Source organism: Rhipicephalus sanguineus, chromosome 6 (assembly GCF_013339695.2).
Source record: "Rhipicephalus sanguineus isolate Rsan-2018 chromosome 6, BIME_Rsan_1.4, whole genome shotgun sequence".
Lineage (NCBI taxonomy): Eukaryota > Metazoa > Arthropoda > Arachnida > Ixodida > Ixodidae > Rhipicephalus > Rhipicephalus sanguineus.
The window spans coordinates 114,424,311-114,452,019 of record NC_051181.1 but is presented as its reverse complement, the minus strand read 5'-3'; the positions used below and the strand labels follow the sequence as shown (position 1 = coordinate 114,452,019).

The 27,709-nt window shown below is 46.8% G+C and overlaps 1 protein-coding gene across 1 annotated transcript in view; it reads left to right on the top strand.

Moving 5' to 3' along the window:
* The window catches only part of LOC119396207 (metabotropic glutamate receptor 5), a 410,873-nt gene that overhangs the window by 365,874 nt on the left and 17,290 nt on the right, over nt 1–27,709 (top strand). The window contains exons 7-9 of the mRNA XM_037663306.2: nt 8,822–9,068; nt 16,676–16,908; nt 18,407–18,650. Of these exons, the coding sequence (XP_037519234.1) occupies nt 8,822–9,068; nt 16,676–16,908; nt 18,407–18,650 (724 nt within the window). The remainder of the gene's footprint in view (nt 1–8,821; nt 9,069–16,675; nt 16,909–18,406; nt 18,651–27,709) is intronic.

Below are 27,709 nucleotides of genomic sequence, written 5' to 3'. Positions count from 1 at the left end.
TCTCTAAACCTCTCCTTCGATCGCTCGCTTTAACCTTGTTTCAGGAGCAAGTGCAAGACCTCGGTGGCGGTTCCGATTTCCGATTCGAGCAAACGAAATACGATACGTGCTTTGAGCACAGCTTCCCTCACTTCCTATCCCGAACCTTTTTTTTTTTCGGCGCGAACCCCATTACGCGGGCTTTTATTTTTTTCTCCGTATGTCTACTTTCGGCGCTTCTAATTCTGCAACCCAGGAACAACGGTCAAGATGTCGTTGCATCGTTGACATTCAACTTTCTTTTAGTTCTCGGGGTTTTTTTTCGACTTTTCTTTTCTCCGAATCTCGTCCTCCGTCAGCTGTGGGGGAAAATAAACCAGAATAAAAATCCACTGTACTGGCCAGTTCACCAGTGTACATACCCGCCGGAAAATAGTTCCGCATGGCCAGCCGACGGCTTTCGTTTGAGCTCTCCATTGCCCGTTCTCCGGCGAAACGATTTATTTCTTTTTTGTTACTTCCTCATGCGTTTTGTCTCGACCGCACGTCCCACGCACAGCAGTCTCTCAACGTATGCATGCCTGTCCTACCGCTTTCGTCTATTTTTACATTTCGATCACGTGATTCTCTTATTCAGTAGCGTATACCTTTCCACGATGGGTCGCAAGAAGTGAGGCCATCCTCAGCCTCGATACCACGCAGCGTCGCATCTTCCATGCCACACGATCGTCGGAGCACAAGTCGAAACGTGCCGAGTGTGTGCTGCCCGTTTCGGTTTGTGTTTGCTGTTGTCGTCGTCTTCGTCTTCGTCGGTGTTTGTTTGTTTGGTTTTTTGTTTGTTGCTTTGGAGGCCTCGCCGTCGTCTCGACGTATTCTGTTTCTCCGCCAAACTTTGTACTCGGGTCACGGCCGATGCCCTCCGAAATCCTGCGATTGCCAGAAGATGTTGCCGCTTCTTCTTCTCTTCTTTTCGTCTTCACACTCTGACTGCGATGAAAACCGTTCGCGTATGAAAGCTATGTTTGGAAGGAGAGAGGGGCGGCGCCGTGTTTTATTTTTGCCTCCGATTTCACTACGTTTCTTGTGTCTCCTTCCGAACATCTTGGCGATGTTTGCTTGGCACTCGACACATGTCCGGTCTAGCTCGCTCTTGCATTCTTTCTTTTGTTTCTCGCAAGTGATGTTGCCAAACACGTCATTCCGTACCCACCGTTACTTTTAGCCGCTTTCTCTTCTATTCTTTTTTACTACTTTCACTCGCTCTGTGCTCTCGTGGAGATGGAAGGAGAAGTCATTATTTGATCGTGACTTGCCGTCACGAAACAGCAGTACGTGACGTGAAACGTAATAGGAGGACAGACGAATGTATTTCTGTTTTCTTTTTCGTTTGCTGTCCTCCGACCACAATGAAATAAGAGACCTTGGAGTTGGGCATAAGGCAACCATTTCCTTCTTATCTGCCTTCTTTTCAGCTTAGCTTAATAAGCACTCCTTTCTTGTGTATACACTTGTTTCGATGGTACTTACCTTTATGTGGCAGATTTCTTAAACAAAAGTAAGTTCGAACAACGAAAAGTTTCTTAAAAATGCGTGCAACAGCTAAGTTGGTGCAAATACACTAATTCGCAAGTTAGAACACTGTAGTGAACTGTAGGCTGAATTAAGGTAGACGGCGTAAGTGTCGCGTACTGATGGCTGCTGCACGGAATTAATCTTCCCAGTCTCCTAGCATACACCGTTCGTTGAGAACTATTGTTGTCCGCGAAAACATTCGGGCTGCGGCGATAACAATTCAGCTGATGACTGGAGGTTGAGAGTTCAACGCAGCTTACCACCTTTAACACACCTTTTAGGCCTTTCAGTCCCGTTGTTTTGTTGTGGCACGCTGGTATACACTGAAATATGAACCGATACCAACTATAGCCCAAGTTTTCGTCTTATTGCGCTTAAACACAAGATTAAGCAAGAGGCAGCAGGGAGCGAATTTAGGAAGGAATTTTGGCGTTCGTTAGTACAGTTTGTTACAAGTCCACCACCTTCGTTAGTACTATGATTTTCATCACTGCTGGTTAAGGTTAGTGCTTACACAATTTTCCACGTGTGCAAACTCTTCTGAGAGCACGGACACACATCTCGTGCCTCCCATTTTCTCTCCCCGTGGCTATAGTTTCGAAATATTGAAACTTATGGATAGCACGTCGGCGACAGCGTGCGCTTGAAGTCATCGCCTTGTTTGAGTAAGTCTCGAACGTACTTCAGAGAACAATACCGGCGAGGAGTTTGTGGGATAACACTGAAACGGCTGTTGACCAACGTGGCTGATAGTTTATTTGCTGTTGCAACACCTTGAGAGCGATCCCATCATACGGCAACATCAAGACGGTTTGACTTGCTCTCAGTGTATACACACCGATGACTCAATCACCTCGGCTATGCATGCCAGACAATTGATGAAATGTCAGCCGTTTTATTTCTGAAGTGAAGCTATTTTAACTCACAGATTTCAGTGGCAGCGTCGCACGCCAGAAACCCGGCGCCGGCAAGCGTGCAGAAATGTGTCCGTCGAAGGTTCACCGGTCACATGCGTATTTCTTTGCGCCGTTTTACAATAATTAGTGCTGTATGCATCGTGGGTTTGTTGGCGATTAGTCGTTTCTGATATGGCACTCTGATGTTTTATTGAGGTCGCATGTCGTTTCACGTTGTCACAATTCATTCTTTCCTGGATATGAGCGCATGACCGTCGTTGTTGCCTACATCAACTGAAGTGTTGTGCGGTTAAGCACGTGGATGGAGGTCCTAATCCCGGCATGGAAGAAGGAAACAGTTAGGAGGGAGCGTTGTACTATGCGATAGAAAGAAAGAAAGAAAGAAAGAAAGAAAGAAAGAAAGAAAGAAAGAAAGAAAGAAAGAAAGAAAGGGAAATAAAGATAGAAAGAAAGAAAGAAAGAAAGAAGGAAGGAAAGAAAGAAAGAAAGAAAGAAAGAAAGAAAGAAAGAAAGAAAGAAAGAAAGAAAGAAAGAAAGAAAGAAAGAAAGAAAGAAAGAAAGAAAAGTAGTAGTCAGACAAGCACATGCCAAGCAACTCTTCTCGCCATTTTCTCGATAAGGCAAGGGCTCCTGAATTTTTGTTTTTTGACACATCCTTTTGTATTTTATCAATTGTGACAAACTCGACGCTGGCATGTCGAGACAAAAGTCGAGCTGCTGCATGTTTAGACGCGTCTTGCGAAGAGGGTCGGAGAAGTCGACTCGCTCTATTGCAGGCCATTTCCACTGAAATCGTCCCGTCTCGCCTTCGTTCTGAATCACTTTGGTGTAAGCCGGCTTCCACATTTTTATAACTTATGTCGATCTATTCAACTTTACGGAATTCAGGTAAACATATAGGTCTTAGGGCAGTGAAGTCGATTCGATCCAATAGTAACAGTCTCACCTGATCTAGCTGTTGATCTCAAAGATGCCCTTAAAACCGGGTTCTAACAAGTTATTTTTCTCATGAGAAGATTGTCATTTCTGAGTCGGCTAAAAAACCGGCATCCGAGCGAATCTATATATATAACATACTCCACATTCGCTTTTCTTACGCGGCAATACGTCTTTCACTGAAGGTGAACTCTCGCGTGATTTCGTACACGATTTCTCGAACATTCGTGAACGCTGCGAGAAATGCGGCCGCGTTGAACTTGCCTTGTGAATAACCGGTGCACACTGTTTGTCCACACGGAAAACCTAAACAACATTTTTATAACTCCAAGGACGGCGAATCAATCACTGAGCTCGTTTCTCGCGAGTTCTCGCGTCATTCCAGTGGTGTAGCTCTGCGCGTATCACTTCCTCGCACATCGTAGCATCCACGGTCTCGCTCGATAGCCGTAATCGCCTCGGTATTGCTCGCGAGACGGCCAATTGTTTACGTAAAGCGCCATTCTATTCCCTCGACCTCTTCATCTATTATGATAGAATCCGAAGCAATAAACCTGTATATATAACACTTTCTTTTTTCACGCCAACAACAAGATTACGGGATCCCCTCCCAAGTGCAAGTTAGCACTACGCGGGCTAATGGTGCTTCTAACTGGACGTCTGTCATCGGATTGGTCGCACGTAATAAAACCGTTATTGGGCGTGCAGTTATAGGAAGAGAACGGTGTTTTCCAGGGGCGTAGCCAAGGGGGGGGGGGGGTTGGGGGGGTTCAAACCCCCCCCGAAATTTTTCGGTTTTGCTTGCGTATATAGGCACGCACACATACAAACACACGCACGAACTTACATAAAGTATGGTTGAACCCCCCCCCCCCCCCGAAAAAAATTTCTGGCTACGCCCCTGGTGTTTTCGCAAGGCGGCTTGTACTTCTACGCGCAGCGTCGTCCTTGTCGTATAGTACACTGCAGGAAGACGAGATCGCGTCGAAGGCGGTTCTCTGAAACGCGAAGGACAGGATCGTTCTCTTGCGCGCTCCCTCTTTTATGAGCGATATTACCATGCAGATACCATAGCGCGCATAACGAACCGTAGAAGACGACCCGGCGTCTGAGGGCGGCAATTTCCCGCGCTCTTTATTTCCGCCGTGTCAACAAAGCAGCCTCTCCCCCCCCCCCTCTCCCTTATCACCGGGCGTTCACTTCTATTCGCGCGAAAAGCACGCTGTTCTCGGAGCTCATTTGTCTCTCGGTGAGAGATAAAAAAGATGGGGAAGCTCCGGAGACGCGAATTCGCAGTATGTGAGTTTTCGCTAACGCCTCGGCTGACGCGTTTTGTTAATTTTTTTTCCGCTTTAACTCCGCACATAAAGATAGGCCAGATAGAAAGCAAGATCGACTTGTGCCTCCCCAAAGCAGAGTGCTGGGTTCATTTTTTTGTCAGCGAAGTAGTCTTAGTCTATCCTGTGGCGTCGTCACCGTCGGCGTAGTAGTAGCAGCAGTAGTAGTAGTAGTAGTAGTAGTAGTAGTAGTAGTAGTAGTAGTAGTAGTAGTAGTAGTAGTAGTAGTGGCAGCAGTATTATAGTATTGTAGTATTAGTAGTCATAGTAGTATTACTATTATAGTAGTAGTAGTATAGTAGTAGTATAGTATTGTAGTAGTATTAGTAGTATAGTAGTATTAGTAGTAGTAGTAGTGGTAGTAGTAGTAGTAGTAGTAGTAGTAGTAGTAGTAGTAGTAGTAGTAGTAGTAGTAGTAGTAGTAGACGTCACTAGAGATGGGGGTGGGGTGGGGAGTTGAATAAAGTAATAAATAAAACGAAATGATGAAACTCTAAATGATGATCACGACATTTTACACCGAAAGCCATCATCATTATTACTGCTTCACTGTCCGACAGCTTTCACGACGTGGAACCGGCTGAATTTTTTATTTCTGTTTTGCTCGCAGAATATATGATAGAAATATGGACAGAGTAAACTAGAACAACCGTCCTGCTTTCTCCTCTTTTGACAGAGTGTTCTCGTTCAGGATAGAAAAAACGGTGACCGGAAGACAGAGGCCACTTTGGCCTATAACGCCTTCGGAATTCTCCGTATAAGTATTTTTTTTCTTGCTTTCCTTTGTTCCTCTTCTCTATCTTGATATTGTTGCTCGGCGAGTGTCGCACGCAGTCGTCGGCGTAGCGAAGTTCCGAGTTTATACTGTCCAGCCTTTGTTCGGTTCCTTTGTCCCGGATTACTACTTCCCGCGTGTTTTGCTGACTCTCGATTCCACCGTTTATTTTTTCTCGGCGTGTCTTTCTTGACGTTGTTCTCGACCGAACTCCATTATCCCCTTGTGCCTCTAGAAGAAGGACTTCAGCGACATCCGCCGTCACCACCGACTTTGCCACTGGGCGTGCCCGAAATGAAGAAGACCACCAGCTCGACTCGTCAGTTCCTTTTCGTTGCTTCGGGGCAGCTCGGCCATATCTCGTACTGAAAACGGTGCCGTTTACGGTCAATTTTGCACGACGCTTTGTCCGGTTTATATCTCGCTTATCAAGCCTTGTTCGCCCTTTCTAGAACCCCTCCCAGAAGATTAGTGTAATATAGATAAAATACAATACTCGAGGCTTGGTTAGTTCCCTCAATATTTCGTCAAGTGCATTTTTTGTACGAAATTCCTTTAGTGCTGAAATTCTTCATTGAGAATGCAAGCTTACTTCCCACTTTCCCTTCAAATGATTGATGTAATTGGCTGATCGTCGGTATACTGTGAAATAGTTGCGCAGTTTAAATACACGAATGTGATTAGGAATCAGTCAAACGGGCCACTAGATGCGTGTGTAGAAGATTACTTACGCTGTTACCGTGGTGCATACGGTCTTCGCGCTACATACGTACCTATCTTTTTTATTTTTTTGTACCAAGAACATTGATAGCCGAAACAGTTGAAGTGAATTCTCCAAAGCCTCGCGGCCAACGAGGCTCGAGTAAAGAAAAATTAACTCGGACATCTGTTGCTACAGTGAGGTTACTTGAAAATGACAACGCCGCGTTGCGGCTATAGCATTGTAGGAAAGTGCACGAGAACGCAAACGCGTATGATTTACGGAAAGTATAGCAATCAGAGGCTTTGCAGGCAGGAACATCTAAGATGACTTATGCGTGCGAGCGCCGCAATAGTTGTTCTCTCTTTCCTTCTTCCTTTGTGATTTTTCAGCCCCTTTCCCCCCGCTCTTTGCAGGGTAGCAAACCAGGTCCACCTGGTTAAACCCCCTGCCTCTCCTTTGTCTTTCTCTCTCTCTCACTCTCTCTAACAAGCCTAACTGACTATATAGCGCTGGAAGGACAAGGCTGAAGGCAGCGGCCAGGGCACACAGCGTTGTGTATCGTCCGCGAGTCAGCGTACCAATTCCCGCAGCATCCCAAGGCGCTCGCAAGCGCTGCTTTTAGAGAAACTCTAATACATTGACGGGACAGGGCGCAGCTATGGGGCCGTATTCGGCGACGATCGCTTTCAGCGACAGTGCCCCTTTGCGTAACGTAACAATGTCGCGTGTCCAATGGCTGAAGCGACCACTTGCCTTCCTCTCTTCAATCAGCGAATAAGCGTCCACTGAAATTGAATTATATAAAAAAGTGACCGTCTCGTAAAACGACGCAAGGACACCAATATATCTTTGCTTTTATTTTTTTAGTGCCTACGTACGCTTACAAATAGTGCAACTCACGTTCGTCGGGCCATGCAGTACGTATACAACTTGGGTTACTACGTGATTTTTTAAAGAAGTTCAGCCCCAAACAGTCGACTGCAGAATGGTCACGTCACGTCTCGCAAAAACGCCTCTTAGAACCTGTTATAAGCGACTGCATTTTCAATAGGCTTAGCACACACCACTCCTTTTTTTTAACTTTTTCATTCGCCAACGCCTTAGCAATGTGTCCTCCTACTCGGCTCACAGAACGGCCGATTTTTAAATTTTTTTTGGTGAAAAGGAACTTAACGATCAAAGCTTGCCGCGACGACACCGGTCTCCGTAAAGGCACGTCGACGGGAAAAACGACAAAAATAGAAACGAAAAAGGAAACCAAAGCTTTAGCAGGCAGCTCTACTAACACAGCAAACACACACTTCCGCCCAAATAACTGCGTAATAATATAAAAAATATACAAGGAAAAGCAGGGAATCGTTAAATGGAGCGACGGTGGCTGTCTTTTCTGGCCCGGAGCCAACCGCCGCTATACGGATCGAGAAGACGAGGAACGTTGAGATGGTACCACGCATGAAGCTACGAAAAGCAAGCGTCAGCAGCGCTTCTCTCTCCGTCAAAACTCGATGAGGAAGAAAAAGTAAAAAGAGGAAGTGGGGTGAAGGGGGGTGGGTAATGCGCAGAAATATACGGTGGCCGAACGCTTTCGCCTCCATTCCGCTTTGGCGACCACGACTGCAGCATCTTCCTCCTCGCCAGTCAGCCCACAAATCAAAGCGGTGTGTATCATCGGGCGCTTCCGCGTTGTAGATGCGCCCGCAGAGGTATATAGAAGAGCCGTACGTATACAGTACACGCACTGCACAATATAATATCGAGCGATTGCGGTGCGCTGTTGCGCTGCTGCTTCGGCGTCTGTGAGAGCTTATTATTTCGCCGGTGGCTGCGCTTTTTCTGCCGGCGATATGGGCGCGCTCGTTTTCACTTTCGGAGCCAATGCAAGGGTGACTCTCTAGAGAACGTCGTAGCGGGTTGTGTTTTTTTATATATGTCACCGGAAACCACAACGAAACAACGCGGTGAAAAAACAGAGGCTGTTTCAAGCCGCCGAATATACGGATTGAAAAAGAAAAAGAAATGGTCATAACGCCGTTTGAGACTTCACAAAACGGTTGTTTTGTGCGCATGCAGACCACTGACGTGCAATTCTGAGAGGAATGAGAGATACATAAGGCAAGGCTAAAATACCTAACGAATAGAAAGGATGCATTTATCATTATGTTCCTTTTTTTATTATTTGCGAGTGCTTAAGAATATCAATAATTTGTGAACATATCTGTTGTGGAAACATTCCTCGGCTGCGAGCATTCCTGTTGCATGAAAAGTCTTGTTGCTTGAACGTTTGTGTTGCGCCACTTCGACTTTTCTCATTGTAATGTTCGTCCATGTGTTCATTTCGCAGTTGTATTAGGAACATTGGTGGAAACGCTATCACGCGAGAGATAAGAGTAACTGACTCTACAAATAGGTACCAAGTGCTACCTAAAATCACCCATTTAATAAAACACGTAAGGATTACCAATTAAGAGACATAAGCTTTCGCTAAATATATAACTCAATTAGCGGATCTTATAAATATTACTTAAATAGAGGTGTGCGACGATGCTTGCAGTTTGCGAGTGTACGACCGTGACCTTTCGTCTTGCATTCTGTGACGTCGCAGGCAATTACGGCTACAACGGCATCGACGAGTTCACCAGCCGTGCCAAGGACGCCGGCATTTGCGTGGCCAACTCCCACGCCATTCCAACGGACGCTGACGACGAGGACTACAACGCGGTGGTGCGCAGCATCGACAAGTTCGGCACGGCCAAAGTGGTGGTCTGCTTCTGCGAAGGCTTCACCGTGCAGGCGCTCATCAACGCCACCGCCAGGCTCAAAGTCGCCGGGAAATACATCTTCTTCGGCAGGTGAGCAAAATAATAATAATATTAATTTCCGCAGGGACAATGACTCGCAATCGCTTTAGCTCGCCCTGACCACAGACCGGCGTCGGCAGTAGCAACTTCAGAATGTCGTTTTGAGAGGTCATCGCGGATGAAGGCCACGAAAGCACCGTTAAGATTCTTGAAAACAGCGGAATTGCGCAGGCGGTCATGAGCCGATAACGATATCGTGACTGTGAGGACTGTGACTGTGTGTGTGTGTGTGTGCTCACCTTCTCCCTCTTTTTCTCTTCCTGTACACCTATAACTCAAACTCCCCTATCATTCCCCGGGGTTGGGCAGCATACCACTTATTCTGCACTGGCTAACATCCCTGATTTTCTTCCCTCTCCTGTTCCTTGTTCTGGGGTTTTACGTACCAAAACGACGATATGAGTGCGAGGCAGTCTGTAGTGGAGGGCTCCGGATAATTCGGACCACATGGAGTTCCTTAACGTGCATTCACATTGCACAGTACGCGGGCCTCCAGTATTTCGCCTCCATCGAAATGCGAACGCCGCGGCCGGGATCGAACCCAAGTGGTTAGTAGCCGAGCACCGTAACCACTGCGGCACCGAGGCGGCTAGGTGAGCATAAGGAACGGTTCCTCGCATACTCGGCGACAACCCCATAATTATTTAGACTCCAGAGGCCCACAAAAGCGCAGTTCTTCTGAACATCGCCCGTGTTCGAAAGCCATGTCTGGTGGAGTTCGCCCGAAGCCTATAAGTGCTTTTATTGCGATAGCAGTCCGCCGCGGTGGTATAGCGTTTACGGTGCTCGGCTGCTGACCCGAAGGTCGCGGGTTCGATCCCGGCCGCGGCGGTCGTATTTTGATGGAGGCGAAATGGTAGAGGCCCGTGTACTTAGATTTAGGTGCACGTTAAAGAACACCAGGTGGTCGAAATTTCCAGAGCCCTCCACTACGGCGTCTCTCATAATCATATCGTGGTTTTGAGACATAAAACCGCAGATATTATTATTATGATTATTATTGCGATAGCAATTTATGGACACTCTCGGCTAGGCCCGTAGCCAGGAACTTTTTTTCGGAGGGAGGGGGGGGGGGGGCATTTGCTGAAAACCTTGACTATTTAAAAAAAGCACCTATATTCATTACTAATTTTTGGTAAAAACGCCTGCTTCACCAAAATTTGGGGGGAGGGGGGGCGTAGGCCTCCCCACCCCTGGCTAAGGGTCTGCTCTAGGCAGGTATTTGCCGTCACCATCATGCTCCGTATAAAGTGCAAATCGATCGCATGCTCCGTGCATTGTATACTCTAGGCTCTAGTGAAGAAGCGTGAGCGTTGGGGACGAGTGCAGTTGAAGCAGAAATGAAAAGAGCCGGCCGCCTCCGTCGCACGAAGGGCACATTCGATAACATTACCTCGCGTGCGCGGGCTGGCGTCGATGGCTCGTCAAGCAGAGGGTAACGCCCCACCCGTCTTTCGTCACCACTGGGGGGGGGGGGGGGGGAGCAGCTGCGTTGCTCTCGAGCAGAAACAGTGAACTTTGACCACAAGAGCGCGGTAGCGAGGGCTGCGCGTGCGCTATCTCGACAGACATAGCTAGACTGCTCGTATAAATGGTTGGCTCTCACCGCTTTGTGTTGAGACGACAAAGAGCACGAAAACCGCTTCGCTCCCTGGAGCGGCCGCACTCGCTTTAACCAGCGTTTTGTAAAATTACGCGAGATCGGATCCAAAAGAGTTAGCTGCTAGCCTTACTCCGTATAACGTTTCAATTAGGTGCTATCGCATTCAGTGCTGAGCCCGTGCGGCGAAACGGTGATTTTGAACAGCGAAGTTGTTCTTGGTCGAGCCTTTCATGGCCGGGATCCGTGGTAACGCTTGTGGGCAACATAAACGGGTATGCTCCACAGACATTGGATAAATTCCACTACTCTCCACTGGTCCACTAAAAGAGGAGGCAACGGTTAGCCCAACAAACGGCTATGTGCCAAAGAAATCTGTGCGGCCTATCAGAAAATTATCATCATCATAAACGTCTATGTGCCACAGAAATCGGTAAATCCCACTACACACAACTTCCACTAAAAAAGTCACAGTTTTGCCTCAAGGGCGAAGCAATGAATGCGATAGCAAGTAATTTAAATGTCACAGGAAGAGCGGCAAGCAACTAGAAACTTGCTGCGTGCTGCTCAAGCACAAAGGACGCAGGAAAAGAAAAATGCACAAGGCGAGTGCGAACTAACAACTGTCGCACCTCGACACTTGCAGCGCGTTCGAACACAAAGGAGGCAGCACGAAAACAAAGCACAGGTATACATAGGACGAGCGCGAACTGTCACAGTTGTTACTTCAACTAACCCCTACTTTGGATCTTCTAGCTAGCCGACCACTCCTTTCGAAAACGCGGCCGCTGCAGCGAGCAAAGTGACCTTCGTGTGGTCTATAGTTTCAACGCAAACTTTCCTCTTCATCTTTAAATCTCCCCCACCCTGTCCCCATGTGTAGGGTAGCAAACCGGTTGTCCTATACTGGTTAACCTCCCTGCCTTTCCTTCTCTACTATTTCTTCTCTCTCTCTTGCGGTGAAAGCACAAGACGTACAAAACTCCCCCTCAAGAGATAATCGCGCGAGCATGGTCGACCACGCCTTGTATGTCAAAGTACAAGTCGAAGGCGCACATCCCAACTCCGGAGAAACACTTTACAATTTCAGAATTGGGAACCCAAGAAATTTGCGAGCCGCCAGGACGTACTGCAGCTATATAACCCTATGGTCTCTCTAAAGCATCGTGTATAGTCCACAGCGCTGGAACAAGAGTTTACAGTAGCCCTCGCAACTGCTTTTTGTGCCGTGGGGCCAAGCCCAAGGCTGAGAATAGCTATTGGCGATAGCGTTCGCCTTCCGGCACTTGCCAACGCTGATGTCAGCGTCTGCAGCTTTCCCAAGTGTATAGGCCGGCCAGTCGTAGAGGACATGTTGCGACGTCTCAGGACCGTTACAGTATTCCCAGTTTGGACTGTTTGCGATGAAAGCTTTGGTAACGTAAGAGAGTAATAGTTAGTAGTAGTGATAGTAGTAGCGATAGTAGAGAGCAGGAGATAACAATTGACTCTGACCTTCCGGTAGTGAATCTTTGACAGGGGACCGACGGGTTGCCATCCTGGCCTGTTGAAAGTGCTTTAACGTCCATCCCCACTTTTGCCTCAAAGTGTACAACAATCGAAGTGCTATTTTTAGAGCCTGTAGCGGCTTCCCCAGCTATCGTTTTCGAGAATTACGCAAAAGCAGGTTTCGGTAAGCCGGTACAAACTTTCGCGTAATGATCAATGAATGACCCCTTCCCCCCCCACCCCCCCCCTCCCCGCGCTCTCCCGTGAGAGATAACGTAAGCTATACGGCAGCAAGTTACAGACCGGTCAAGAGCGCGTGGTCATTTTTCACTTTTGGGGAACGTGCGGCCTTATCTCTTGAAAAAGAAAAGTCGAGAAGGAGGCTGTGTCATTACTGCGTTCCCACGTAGTTGTACAGCTTGCGTCTTATATATTAATAATATCTGGGGTTTAACGTCCCAAAATTACGATATGATTATGAGGGACGCCGTAGTGGAGGGCTCCGGAAAATTCGACCACCTGGTGTTCTTTAACGTGCACCTAAATCTAAGCACACGGGCCTCAAACATTTTCGCCACCATCGAAAATGCAGCTGCCGTGGTGCGTCTTACAGTAAAGCGATCTTTATTGAAGCTGGAAAACTCTGACATTCCGAACGAACACACAAACCTCCGAAGCCAGGCATCAAGTAACGTGAAAGAAAAAAAGCAAAAGCAGAGTGCACCACAGGGAGCTGCTGTAGAATACGCTCTACAGCGATACATATACATTCTGTGCGGCGAATTCGTCGAAGCATGTTGACTTCCAAGAAGGGGCGAGAAGGGGGGGGAGGGGTTTGTGTTTTACTTTTTTTCTTCCTTTCGTCAAGGAACAGGGCGATAAATTATGAAGTATAGCTTCTCGAGTTACCTAAACTTCATGCTACTGCTAAAAAGATCCCTTCGGGCTTCTTATATTATTCTTTTTTCTTTTCCCCTCTTTTTGATGACTTCCTCGCTGACACATGCTTCGTGCGTCTGCGCCGTCTGCTCGTCCATTCTTTCTTTAAATTGAAATGTCGCTATCTCCCGCGATCCGCTCGTCTGTCGCGAGAGATTTCCTCTTCGGTGCCGAGACGTCCCTGTATGTACACACGAACCAACGAAACGCAAATAAATCGATGGCCGGCCCTCCTGTGCAGCCGTGCCGCTTGCCGCGGGTGTAGCCGTCCGCGAGGCCTCCCGAGCTAGCTACGCGTGCGCCATGGGCTATGTTTGTTTGGTCGAAAAGCTGAGTTGTGTGTGAATGTGCGTCTGTCTGTGAACGGAGCAGTGCTCGATTTTCAATATGTGCCATATAGGACGAGATTTCCAAGAACTCCCCCCCCCCCCCCTCTGAGCTCACGTATTCTTGCGTAGACGACTTGCGGACTTCATATTACGTACACCCTTCCTGCGATACCCTCATCAGACACACAACGCCCCCCCCCCCCTCTCCCAGCAACAACGCACTCTACTCTACCTTACTTCTTTACTCTATCTTCGTTACCTTCAGCCTTCTGTTATCTTCCTGTACTATTTCGTGATGGTGATGTTTCGCGTTTCTGCGAGTCATTTCTTTCGCGAGTTAGTGCGCAACGAAGTCGTTAGACGTCCAAGGACTGCAATTTATTTGTGCATTCGTCAGAGTCCATCGGAGTAACGATTTTCATACCCTTGATTCCTCGTAGCCCCCAAGCTCGTTCATCTATCATCATCTGTGTTGTGTAGAGAAGTTCTGCCGTAATGTCAGCACACGTGCTTGTGGTTTTCGATTGCTTTTCGTTTCGTAACCGCGCCGCACCGCCGGTGTTTCCTGTTACGTGCGTCGAATGCTCACACACGAGCGCTGTCACCCAGATGCATAGTATAGTCACGATTTCAAGACCTTTCGTTTCAGCGCGCTCAGTAACATCTGTGCAGAGGAAATGTGCCTCGTATAGCTATACATATGACCATCGCGTATTGGATAGCTCGAAGTGTTTGCGGAAGCACCAGTCGCGAAAAGAAGAAATGGAAATAACGTCGAAAGGCCAGCCTTTTTTCTATCAAATATTCACGACTGGCAGCGGAGCAACTTCTGTACACGTGTCAGCTGCCCATAAGTGATGACGGGAGTAGACGGCCATTCGTGTGTCTTTCCTTTCTTGTCTGCGTTATATCCAGACGATCATTCATTCAAGTCACGTAGTTTTTATAGTTACCCTAACGCGTCTACGTGTTTGGTTGGTTTTGCTATCTACTCTCTTGCGAAATATTTTCTACGAGGCTTTCCTTTAAGAACTTTGAAGGCCTTGTAGATGGATGTATCGCTAGATATTACAGTCGCGCTTATTTCTTTATTTTGACGTGATCGAGTTCCACCCACAAAAAATCTAAACACAGCTCGACGCAGCCCACGCAGAAATGTTTGGGAAGGTTTGCTTTGTTTCAGATTGTTCCGTTAAGATTACGCGCAGGGCGTGACTAGTCAAGTTCATCCGAGAGCTTACGCGAGCACCAGTGATAGCGCTGGACGGTTCGATCACTGATGTATAAAAAAAGACACGTTCCGCCGATGATACGATTGCCAACGGTCGACGACTGTGATTTCCGCTATCATTGTACTTCGTGTATTGCTTGTAATTTTGACTTTTCACTTCCTGGGCACAAGTTCGCTCAGTAAAGAGTTTCGAGTTTAACAACCCGACTGCCACCTTCTTTACCGTCACGGCCACGTCCCATCTGGCCACGTCCTGACATTTCTACATTTACGGGAAAAAAATGACTTCAAGGTTCTTTTATATGCTAGCGTAATATTATACGAGAGAGAGACAGAGAGAGAGAGAGAAAGAGGTAAATAACACGCGAAAGGCGGAAGATAAACACGTAGTTGGCAACACTGCACTTGGGAAAGGCAAGGGGAAGCAGATACTAATGTTTGGTCAATTTAGACTGTGGCGGCTTCCTACAACGCGGTTTTGCACTGCCTCCGGGATCGTGGGCATTGGAAGCTTTCTGCACCTCACGTTATTTTGCAGTGCCTCCGGTATCGACCCACCTTTGACCAAGCGAGGACGTCATGACGTGACTGCCCGTTACATGGCGTCATAGTGACGTCATGATGACACTTGGTGGTAGCGCAGGCTAAAGACAGGGGCAATAGAAAAAAAGACGCACGCGATAACTGATGACGTCACAAAATTTTGACGATTTGTGAGGTCATTATGACGTCATGCAGCTGTTATATACCTTCCTCTTGAGAGATAGTGGTAGATTACCATTCATGATTTGATAATGCTTGCCGAATGAGCCCCAACCCATCCTTATTCTTCTAGTTATTTCACTCTCATGGTCCGGCTCCGCGGTTACTACCTGTCCTAAGTAGACGTACTCCTTTACAACTTCCAGTGTCTCGCCACCTATCGCAAAGCGCTGTTCTCTACCAAGATTGTTCCCACATTACTTTAGTTTTATGCATATTAATTTTCAGACCTACTCTTCTACTTTCCGTATCCAGTTCAGTAATCATGAACTGCAATTCGTCTCCCGCGTTACTCATCAATGCTATGTCATCAGCGAATCGTAGGTTACTGAGATACTCTCCATTAACTCTTATCCCTAGCTCTTCCCAATCTAGGGCCCTGAAAACCTCCTGTAAACACGCGGTGAATAACATTGGAGAGATCGTGTCTCCCTGCCGTACGCCCTTCTTTATTGGGATTCTGTCGCTTTCTTTATGGAGGACTATAGTGGCTGTGGATCCGCTGTAGATTTCTTCCATTATGTTTATATAGGCTTCGTCGATGCCTTGATACCGCAGTGCCTGCATGACTGCTGATGTCTCCACCGAATCAAATGCCTTCTCGTAATCTATGAAGGCTATGTATAGGTGTTGGTTGTATTCCGCGCATTTCTCTATCACCTGGTTGACAGTACTTACCTACGGTACTTACTACGGTACTTACCTACGGAGCAGAAACCTGGAGACTTACAAAGAGGGTTCAACTTAAATTGAGGACGACGCAGCGAGCGATGGAAAGGAAAATGATAGGTGTAACCTTAAGAGACAGGAAGAGAGCAGAGTGGGTCAGGGAACAAACGGGGGTTAAGGACATCATAGTTGAAATCAAGAAGAAGAAATGGATATGGGCCGGGCACGTAGCACATCGGCAGGATAACCGGTGGTCATTAAGGGTAACTGACTGGATTCCAAGAGATGGCAAACGCGTGAGGGGGAGACAGAAAATTAGGTGGGTAGATGAGATTAAGAAGTTTGCAGGTATTACGTGGCTTCATAGTGACGTGATCACATGATCATTTTTCGCATCACTCGTGTTGACGCCGCCGACGCCGACGTCCACTTTTCGCCTTTGATGAGGCATATAAGGCTTAGGCTTCAAAAGTTAAACAACTGTGACTTCCCTTGCAGCTGTTAAACTTGTAATGATCTTTGAGCGTCGCCTGACTCTTGCTGATGTGCTTGCCGTGCTCCGTTCTATGTCATCCCTCAGCGACGGCTGGTCCGATCGCCAGGACGTGGTCAAGAACCAAGAGAAGGCGTCTGTGGGGAGCCTGTCTATTCGCTTCCACGCCAACTACGACCACGACTTCGATCGCTACTACTTCGGCCTCAACCCGTTCACCAACTTGCGGAACCCTTGGTTCAAGGAGTTCTGGGAAGTGCGATTCAACTGCTCCCTGGGTGTCGGTCCGGGCTCGGCACGCTACAATCGAACCTGCACCGGTAAGTTATAGAGCGAAACTTCCAGAACTCTCAAGCCTCCAATGAGATAGATAGATAGATAGATAGATAGATAGATAGATAGATAGATAGATAGATAGATAGATAGATAGATAGATAGATAGATAGATAGATAGATAGATAGATAGATAGATAGATAGATAGATAGATAGATAGATAGATAGATAGATAGATAGATAGATAGATAGATAGATAGATAGATAGATAGATAGATAGTGCCTTTGGTTCGCAAAGAAATGATTCGTATGTAATAAACCAGTTGTTAGCGTACGCTTGTCCCTGTTGTCTTTTCTGTCGTCCCTGTCCTTTGGTGTCCAAGATCAAGAAGGGAGCCGACGGATGGATACACGTTATAGATTTCAAAACAGGAGAAAGTGCCTCAGATCAGGCTGGCCGACGTTTCGATAGGGGACCTATCTTTGTCAAAGGTTGGCCACTCTCCTATAGAAAATGCATGCGCTGGATGGCGCCGTTATGTTATCCTGCTGCAAACGAAGCTACTTGACCTGAACGTGCAGTGCGCACGCCTAACTACACATAGCGCTAGTTTGTTGCCGCCCACTTTACGCGGTGATTGATGCGCAAAACTTTCAGCGCGAGAATAAAGTGAACTTGCTCTCTCGAGTCCTTTCATCTGCAATTTTATGCAAATAATCTCTAGTATGCATTCATTATGCCGACAGCATGAAACAAAAGGTGACGCACAAGAAAGCGGTGCGCACGACAAAGATCTGAACTAATATTCTGAAAGACTAGTGTTAAAAGCAAATAATAAGTGCGAGAAGCCTGCCTGTGTGTGCGGCCTGTTTAAGTGTGTGTGTATAAATTTCTATTTTATTCATATCAATACTGCATTTAAGCAGAGTGCTTCTAGAATTCAAGACGCAAGGAAAATTGAAAAGCCCACTTTCTTCAATATTAAGAGCCGGAATAACATTTCGCGCATGATGCGTGATTTTCGCTGTCATTATTATTACCTCCTGTTCTGCTTTGCGCAGACTACCTTCCGAAGTTTTTGGTTATTGGAATAAACTTTTTTTTGTTTATACGGTAGAAGGGGATTATAAGCCTCAAATAAGGCCTCGGTTGCTCCTTGATGAGGCGGTACATACAGCACACAAATTCGTCATTTCCTACAAGATCGAAAAAGGCATGCAGCGGTGATGTAATGGTAAAAGCGTGAAAAATACATTAGCGTATTACCTCTGATTACATTAATTTACCCGATGTGCAATGCTAGCCAATATTAGCAAAGGGTGTTGGTATTACGGAAGTAAATAGGGTAGAGGCCACATATAAAAAGTTGGCGTCGCACGAACTCGTGTACGTCGTTGCTACTTTGCCGTTCTCTGTTTTAACGCACCAGTATCACCATGATATCACAGCTAGTATGCCTACAACATAAATTTTCGCTATCGCGTACAAATTATTATTCTTCATTACTCCTCAATTCTCATTATAATCCTCTCCTCGTGTCCAGGCAACGAAGACCTCAGGGAGGGCCACAAGCAGGACACCAAAGTGGAGTTTGTGAAAAAGTCCATCTACACCATGGCGTACGGCCTCCACAACATGCAACGCGACCTCTGTCCCAACACGTCCGGCGTGTGCCCCGCCATGGTGCCCGTCAACGGCTCCGTCTTCTTGCAGTACCTGATGAACGCCACCTTCTCGTGGAACAACGAGACGGTGTTCTTTCACGAGAACGGAGACCCCCCGGGACGGTGAGCCAATCTTTGAAGTATCGTATCTGTAGCTTGAGCTCAGATGTGAGGGGAGGGCGGGGGCTGCGTCAGGGCAAACAGGCTGGCGTATTTGCAGAATCACTGAAGGAGCTGCAGAAATTCAACGTAATAATAATGATTGTTGGGGCTTTACGTCCCAAAACCACGATATGATTATGAGGGACGCCGCAGTGGAGGGCTCCGGAAATTTCGACCACCCACGGGGTTCTTTAACGCGCACCTAAATCTAAGTGCACGGGCCTCTAGTATTTCTCCCTCTATAAAAAATGCGGCCGCCGCGGTTGGGATGCGATCCCGCGGCCTTCGGGTGAGCAGTCGAGCATCATAACCACTTGGCCACCACGGCGGGTAGAAATTCAACGTAGAACAGAGTTAATTGATAAAAGTTAAAAAGAAGAGTGTTCTTTCATGCGTTCTGCTGGCACGTCAGTGCAGCTTAAACGGTTGACAGTTACGTTGTTTATATTTGGAACCTTCAAGAATAAAGTGCTGGTACTTTTTGAACGTACTTGAAGAATGAACAAGAAAGCTTGGGAGTGTGTGTGTGTGTGTGGGGGGGGTGTTGACATTGCTTTGAAGTCTGTAGCGTGACAAATTCTTCCAGATTTGGCTGATGCTCCCTGAAGTAGTGTAATATGAAACCAATTGATGCACTACTATTTATAAGTTATGCACAGTTTACCTGCAGTGTAAGGTTGCGAATGCTCGAGATATAAAACGACATGCGCTGACGTCACTACACATCAGCGGTTGAGGGCGCGGAAGTAACGTAGAAACCTGTATCAGCTCAGTTCACTTCGCGCTTATGTCCAACTTTTCGTCATCTGTGTTTTCGTCACTCTTGCGTCAACTGTTCGTGGCCAACTGTCCTGCAGCAAGAGTTTAAAAGAGAGGGACGCCCTTACGCGAAGCAAACCTGGTATACATTGTTCCGAGTAGTAGACTGGAGTAGCGACTACTCATTCTTTTCTTTTATTAGGCTTAATTAGTTAGTCCTTATTATATTCGTAACTCGACAAGCACTCGCCTAATTACCACGATACCGATGAGGCATATGTAGGCATGTTTAAGTGACATCTACCTGCGCTATCTTCAACAACGTACTAATTGCGTGCCCATTTTTTCCGGTTGATAAATAATAAAGAAATTAAAGAAAGCTTTAAAGAAATGCAGAGACGTAAACGGAACTCTGTCTGGTTTGCTACCCTACACTTGGGGAGAGAAAGGTGGAACAGAGAAAGAGAGGTGGCGTGCGCGCCGATGACTTTATTATCAGAGCAGCGCCTGGCAGATCTCTGAATAAAGGGCAACGCTTTAAGACCTGACGTGCACCTTTACTTCCTGTTTACACGGCAGCGCAGCCTTCGCGCTGAACTCAAGCGCGGCGTAACGAACCAGTCAAAGGCGCCTCGCTGTGACACGGGAGTGTCAACGAGACCGAGCAAGAAGTAAACGGATCTGAAACTACGACTTCCTAGAAGCAGGGAGAAGAAAGAAGTTCTCGAGGAGTCAGCCAGAGTGACGGTCCACCTTGCGGCGCGTCAACGCCATTCTCTGCTTGTCCGTTATCCGTGACTAATTATACGGCGCCGGGTCGTTACTTCCAGGCGCACCATTTCCTGCGCCAAGACGACGCGAAAAGACACACACCACCGAGCTTTTCTGCACCCGCTCATTGTTTTCCGGTGTGGCTCCTCGGGATCACCCATTTACGCTTTTTGCACCTGTCACTGGCGGTTCCTTTGTGCGGCTAGTTTCCTTTGCCTTTTTTTTTCTTCTTCTTCTTCTTCTTGTAGCGTCATGTGTTTTGTTGTACAGGTCAATAACGGCACACTTGAGGCGTTAGAAAAAACAAAGGGGTAATTCCGTACACACCTCACGTTTTCTTTCGTAAGAAGCTGCGTCATTCCTTCAGTGTTTATTTATTTATTTTTAACACAAAAGTGTTTTATGTCGCGGTCCACCACGGCTCCACAGACGTATTTCCGTCACGGATATGACGTTGCAAAATATAAAGAGTAACAGATGGCAAAGAAAAAACAAGAAGAAGAAGTTCCGTCACCGAGAGTCGAACTTACGACCCCTCGCTCCACAGCGCGCGGCGCGAAACGATTAGGCTAACGGCGAGCTATTTATATACACCATTTGCCGGTGGCGGTACTCAGAGATCGGTGGTACATCAGCGTGTTTTCGTTATCACTAGCGAGATGGCGCGATGGGCTCGAAGCGCGCGCTTTAAAGATCGACGCCCCACGCGTCGCGATGAATTCGCGCCTCTACAGGACGTGGTCGCTCGTGCACACGCTTATATCTTGATGGCGGTAGTTTGTACGTCTTGTGCTCTCACCGAAAGTCTGCGGTGGGAGCACGAAGGTCACTTCGCTCACTGCAGCGGCCGCTTTTGCGAAAGGAGCGCGCTGCTCACACAAAAATAAGTTACAACTGTGACAGTTCGCGCTCATCCTGTGTGTGTTCGTTCCGTGCGCCCTTTCTGCTTGAGCAGCGCGTTGCATGTTTCGAGCTGCTTGCCGTTCTTTGCGTGGACATTACAATTTGTTGCTATAGCATTCATTCCTTCGCCGTTGGGGCGAAAGAATGCCCACCAAACGCTCAATGCGTTTGTGAAGACAGGTTTCACTTTCGTGTTATACCGATTCCTATGACAGAGGGAGCAACCATGTTATTTATTTATTTATTTATTTATTTATTTATTTATTTATTTATTTATTTATTTATTTATTTATTTATTGAGTACTGCTGGACCGAATTTCTAGGCCTTAAGCAGGAGTGGATGGGTTACACTTTCAGCCCATCTCATAATCATAATCGGAATGTCACTGTTCGAGTGGGTGTGCTTCTCTACGTCACCAGGCTGACCATACCTCTTTCTGAATTTCTTATGGGCAGCTGGTTTGGCCTCCCGTTTGCATGTACACCATTGTTTTAGTTTTACAGTAAGCTCCACTTTTGTCCGCGTTTCATATCATATTCGTGTGTTTCTTTCCACTTTGCCGTCGTTCTTCCTGTTCTATTCCCTCCTCCAGATGGAGTGAGCAGATGTCGTGCCCCTTGGCAGCAGTTGTCATCCTGGTCCCTTCATCTTCCTCATTTCTCCTTTATGTGGGCTAGGGGAGGATACGTGGGCTAGATGGTATTGCAATGCTTGAGCAAATTTAGGGCGCAGCACGCACGTAGACGAAGAGATGAAGAAGGTGATGATGATCAATGGTGTGCACTGGCGCCAGGGCCAGGTGTGACGAAATAGCACCATGTATGACTATCATTACTGGTTGCCCGCATATTTACTTGTTCCGATATAAGTAGACGCGCGGCAAAGTGAAAGGTTGAGATTATTCAGTAATATAAAAAAACCGCCCATAGCAACAAAAAAAGCTTCATCACTCATTCAAACCTAAAAAAAAAAAAAAAACATGTCGAGGGTGTCTAGACAACAATTTCAGCTCCTTTTTCCCGACAGTTTCAAACGCTTTCGGCGAAAGAGAACGCGCCCTAAAAGCGTACATAAAAGAAATTCTGTTTTGCGTACGCATTCTTGCGCAAATTCTGGGAATGCTGTCTCCCTTCGTCGGCTCCCTTTCGTTCTGTCTTGTCTCTCGTTTTGTTCGGTCGGCGTCCTTTTCAAGGCGCACGATGGAGTGTGGACTGCGCGCCCTTTGCTTCAGGTCGCGAATACTCGTGCTGAAGCGCGCCTAGAAGAGATCGGCTTTGTTGTTGCGCTTACTCGCGAGCGATTCGAAAGCAAACACTCAAACTCATTATGTTTTTTGTGCTTACCAACGCACGTGAAAGATCTTTGAGTGCGCACTTGTCCTGCGCACTCTGGGTTGTTGTTAAATAGCCACTAAACCACTCCTGGTTCAAAGAAGAGAGTGTTTTCTCTGTCGCGTCCACTACCCTTCCTACAGGCCACATCTCCTCCTCCTCGCCACTTATTTGTTCATGAAACTCGCAGTATAATAATGATAATTGTCGTGGTCTTACGTCGCCAAAAAGTATATGGTTCTGAGGGACGGCGTAGTGGAGGGCTCCAGAAATTTTGACCATTACCTATTATCTAACGTGCACCTAAGTCCAGCGTCTCACCTCCATCGAAATGCGGCCGCCGCGGCTGGGATTCGATCCCGCTACCTTCGGGTCTGCACACGGGCATCATAACCACTATATCACCGTAGCGGGCACATAAAACGCGTGGATAATGTCAGCACTAAGCGTTGAGCCCATCAGGATTTCGCGCTTTTCGGCTACACGCTGTTATTCCGCTTACGCACACAACGAAGTGAAATCAGTCGATCGCGCACGATAGTCATGCGAGACTAAGCAGAACGGGCGTGCGACTGCATGGCAGAGCAGGATAGTGTACAATTCATAACTGATATCATTCGTATATGGAACAATAGAGAAGTTATTTCCTCATGACGTCACGTGAACAGACTACTGACGACATCAATTGTACCGAAAAGACGAGAAACGCCAGGGTACTGGCGCGCTCGTTCTTGTAGTAAGCCGGGTAGTGCGAACAGAAACTATCTTCATCATGAGTCGGCACGCGCTCTCTTCATCCTCTTCTCTTCTTCATCTTTTGCTTCGCTCCCAAATCACGTGCGCGGATTTCTCCGGCGTGGGATGGAATAACTCTGATGGGTGAGGGAACGAGTACAGAGAGAGAGAGAAAAAAAGATAAATAAACAGAGAGAGAGAGAGAGAGAAATAAAGAGAAAGAGAGGATTCCTTAGTGAAAAAAAATTCTTAGCTAGTCGGAATTCGAACCCGGTTACCGACGATCCCAAGGCGAGCGTCCTAACCACTCGGCTATCCAGGCACGCTAGCAGAGCATCACTCAGCATAGCATAGCGTTGTATAGCATAGTGTAGCAAGATGGCGGAAAAGGGAAGTGAGGAGGAGGAGGAGGGAACGTAGGGGGGGGGGAGAGAAAGTAAAGCATAGCACAGAAAGAATGAAAGAGAGAGATGAAGAAAAGGAAGAAAGACAGAAATAGAAAGTAAGGGGGAGAAAGAAATAAATAGAGAGGGAGAAAGAAGGGCAAGAAAGAGAAAGGTAGAAAGAGCGAGAAAGACAAAGAAATACATACAGAGAGAAGGAAAGAAGTAGAAATAAACAGAGACAGAAAAGACACAAAGAATAGAGAGATGAGAGAAAAAGAAAGAAAGAAAGGAAGAAAGAAAGAGAGAGAAAAATAAAGAGAAACGAAGAAGGTCGCCCTGCTCCACACTTCCTTCAGGCTTGGCACCCCACTGAGAAGCTGCCTTAAAGGAGTACGGACACGAATTTAAAAAAATTACGGATTGTTGCTTTAAATAAAAATACTCCTGTCGAGAAACCTAAAACGAGTGTTGTTGTGCCTGGGGAATGCATCGTATTTATTTTAATTACCGCTACCTTAAGGAGACACTTTCGGTTTCTATATCGAGGGGGCGGCTTCTGAGTGAAGTTTGTGACGTCAAAGGGATACAGTAACTCGCGACGTACTAGCGGCAAATCCGTCACCTGCTCGTGGTGCACATAAACAAGGATGAGTGAATTGTCGTCCAGTGACCCTGACAGTGATTTCTACGATTTAGGCTGCATGCAGGACGCAGAACTCGCAAACTCGGGGGAACTGTCTTGGCACGTCGGGATAATGTCCATTGCAGTGGGGCTGGCTTGCAGATGCTCAGAGACGGAAAACTTCAAAGTCAAATTAAAATATTTTTATACGAGTTCTCCTACTCCGGTGTGTGGACAGCGTTTACACGGAAACGAAAAGTGTCCCTTTTGTGATGTGTCAAAATCGTGTCAGTACTTCTTTAATTAGTTTTTTTTTCAGAGGTTGTTTAGGACCGGTGCTACAACTTTTCACTTTAGCGACTTTCTTTTCTTTCGGTGTTTATTTTTCGTTTGTCCTTCTCTCATGGTCCACGTTTTGTGTTCTTTGATCAACACTTCATATTGGTATTGTATAATGATGCATAGAAGAACGTGCCGAAGGGCTACAGTCAGCGCCGTAGCCAGGGGGGCACACCGGGCCCGTGCCCTCGCCCCCCCCCCCCCCCGAACTTTTTTTTGCCATCTGTTAGAGAGCACGAAATGACACGCAACCGCAGTTACCTGCCCGGAACCCACGTGATATCAAGGGCGTGCCCCCCCGAAAACAATTTCTGCCTACGCCACTGGCTACAGTTGGTCGCAAAGGCCTCGTCGATAATCTATCTATGATTACGATAGTCTCATTCGACGTAACCGTATCGAAGTTCATGCGTCAGTGAAATCATATTTTGGTGGTTTAACGACTTAAACAAATTGTACGCGCTGTGAGATACGCCGGCATAAAGGGTGTCAGAACAAATTCGACCGGCTGAGAGATTCTTTAACGTGCACTGAAACCTAAGCGCCCGAAAGTTTTCGATGAGATTCCCATCGTAATATCGCCACCGCGACCGGAAATCGAATCCGCGCTGACGGCCGTATCGAACGAGTCACCGCCACAGGTAAGTTCGTGAATCAGCGGGATTCACGAATATGCGCCGGAGAAGGGTGGGAGTGTAGATCGGGTGTTGATACCAAGACTTATTCTGTAAAATGATGCTCCCGTCATCCTGCATTGCAGCATCTACGTTTCCGTTCATTATCATAGTTGATGACGGTGCTGAAATTCCTGGAAATGCTTCGAGCTGTACCGACAACCATTCATTAGTGAGAAATAAGGAATCCAGTGCTGAATGCGCAAGCTGTGCGCGGCACGAAATTCGACGTACTGAGCTTTTCCCCATTCCGGCGTAATGGAGACGTGCTCGGAAGAGTGAAGAGAACATGCGATATGAACACCAAAGTCTTCGCTGTTGGTACGCATCTTCTTCCTTGAAGACGTAAGCTGTGATACCTATTGGTACAGCCGCCCGCTTATTGGCTGGAAATTGAGGTTGTCAATGATTTATTCGGGAGTCAGCACTTGGGCTATACGGACATCTTCGGATATCATCTGGAGGTCTTTTAACCATTCTGTTCATTATCACGTACCGAAAGCGCGGCGTCCTAGCCTTCTTCTTCCTGTGCTCCTATCTATCTATCTATCTATCTATCTATCTATCTATCTATCTATCTATCTATCTATCTATCTATCTATCTATCTATCTATCTATCTATCTATCTATCTATCTATCTATCTATCTATCTATCTATCTATCTATCTATCTATCTATCTATCTATCTGTCTGTCTGTCTGTCTGTCTGTCTGTCTGTCTGTCTGTCTGTCTGTCTGTCTGTCTGTCTGTCTGTCTGTCTGTCTGTCTGTCTGTCTGTCTGTCTATCTATCTATCTATCTATCTATCTATCTATCTATCTATCTATCTATCTATCTATCTATCTATCTATCTATCTATCTATCTATCTATCTATCTATCTATCTATCTATCTATCTATCTATCTATCTATCTATCTATCTATCTATCTATCTATCTATCTATCTATCTATCTATCTATCTATCTATCTATCTATCTATCTATCTATCTATCTATCTATCATTCCCTCCTCGCAGGGCAGCCAACCAGACGCTGTTATTGTAACCTCCCTGCATTATACCTTTCCGTTTCCTTGCTTCCCCTATTCGAATGAGGAAGCTGCACCCGGGAGTGTGCAGAACGCGTTACTTTGCGCTCGGAAGCAGTACGCACCACCATAAGCAGTAACTGTCGCAAGGGGTCTTGTTACCTGAGCCTTCCTGAAATATCAGTGCGCACCTAGCGATAGACAGCGAGAAGACGAAGGTTCGGTTATTGCAGTGGCGTAACACCGCGGTTCTCGTACGAATGTCATACGGGTCATTAATTTGAGCAAAATATAGGAGAATTCTGTGTCTAACCTTACCTGCTGCTCATACGGCTCATGAATTTGAAGTATGTACAGGAGCCGAGGTTTCGTGTTATGTTTTTTTATACGCTTAAGCTATGTCCATGCCTCGAGTACTTCACGCTTTATGCACTTCCCTAACCTAACCTAACGCAATCGAAAGGTCCTGGCGGCTTTTACTCGTCTCATTGTTTATTGCAAGCGAACGCGAAGTTAACCGTGCGACGCGGAAGAGATATTTCACCGCTAACTCGCCGTTATCGCTAGCGGAAGTATGTTCCGGACGAGCAACGCATAGCTTTTGTTTTTCTTTAAGCAAGACCGAACGCGACAGCACGGATGAACCAAATGTCGCGCATTTGTTTTCACGAGGGCGCGTTCGCCGAAGCGGGTGTCGGTCGATTATGCTTTTGTGAAAATGTTTCGCGCCGCCGCTTCTTGCTGGTTATGAAACTACGGCGCACAATCGAAACTTATGATGATTCCCGAGAAAAACTTCGCACCGGCAACGGTTTCTCCTAGGCTTATAAAACAAAACTCGCCTGCTTTTGAGATTCTCTGCCTCAATTGTCCACGCCACGTTTGGAACCGGAGCCACAGCCGGTGGCGGGTTTTACGCGCGTACTTCGAGAGAGTTCCCATCTATTTCGTGGTTTTCAGTTGCTATGCCGCCAGCTGTAGGTTAGTGCTGATTTAAAATCGCCGAAAACTTCAGCTCGATGCTCCACTCGCTTCGTATAGTTAATGCCGGCTGCATGGCACAGCGGTTGCACAACACATGCAGCTGCTCAGCGCAGCTTTTTAAGGTTTTATCACGCTAGACATTACTTATCTTCAATCCACAGTTAACGTCATTATATTTCGTCTTCTTCCCCCACGCTACGTTTGATCTGAACATATTTTTCACCCAATGAAACTTTTTTCCTGGCGATCTCCGGTAACAGCAGCTTGGGTAGTCAGGGAACTAGTAACCTAACTGCTTTTAATTTTTTCCGCTTTGAGGTGTGCTTGTACCCCTCATAAAATCACGCAGTCGTGAATTCCGATGCAAACAAACCTTGTCTAGAGTCTATCCTTGTTTCTACATCATTGTTATGTATTGAACGAAAGTGAGAGAGAGTGAAAGAGCGATAGGGAGAGAGAGAGAGAAAGCTTGAAATGCTCGAACCTTCTG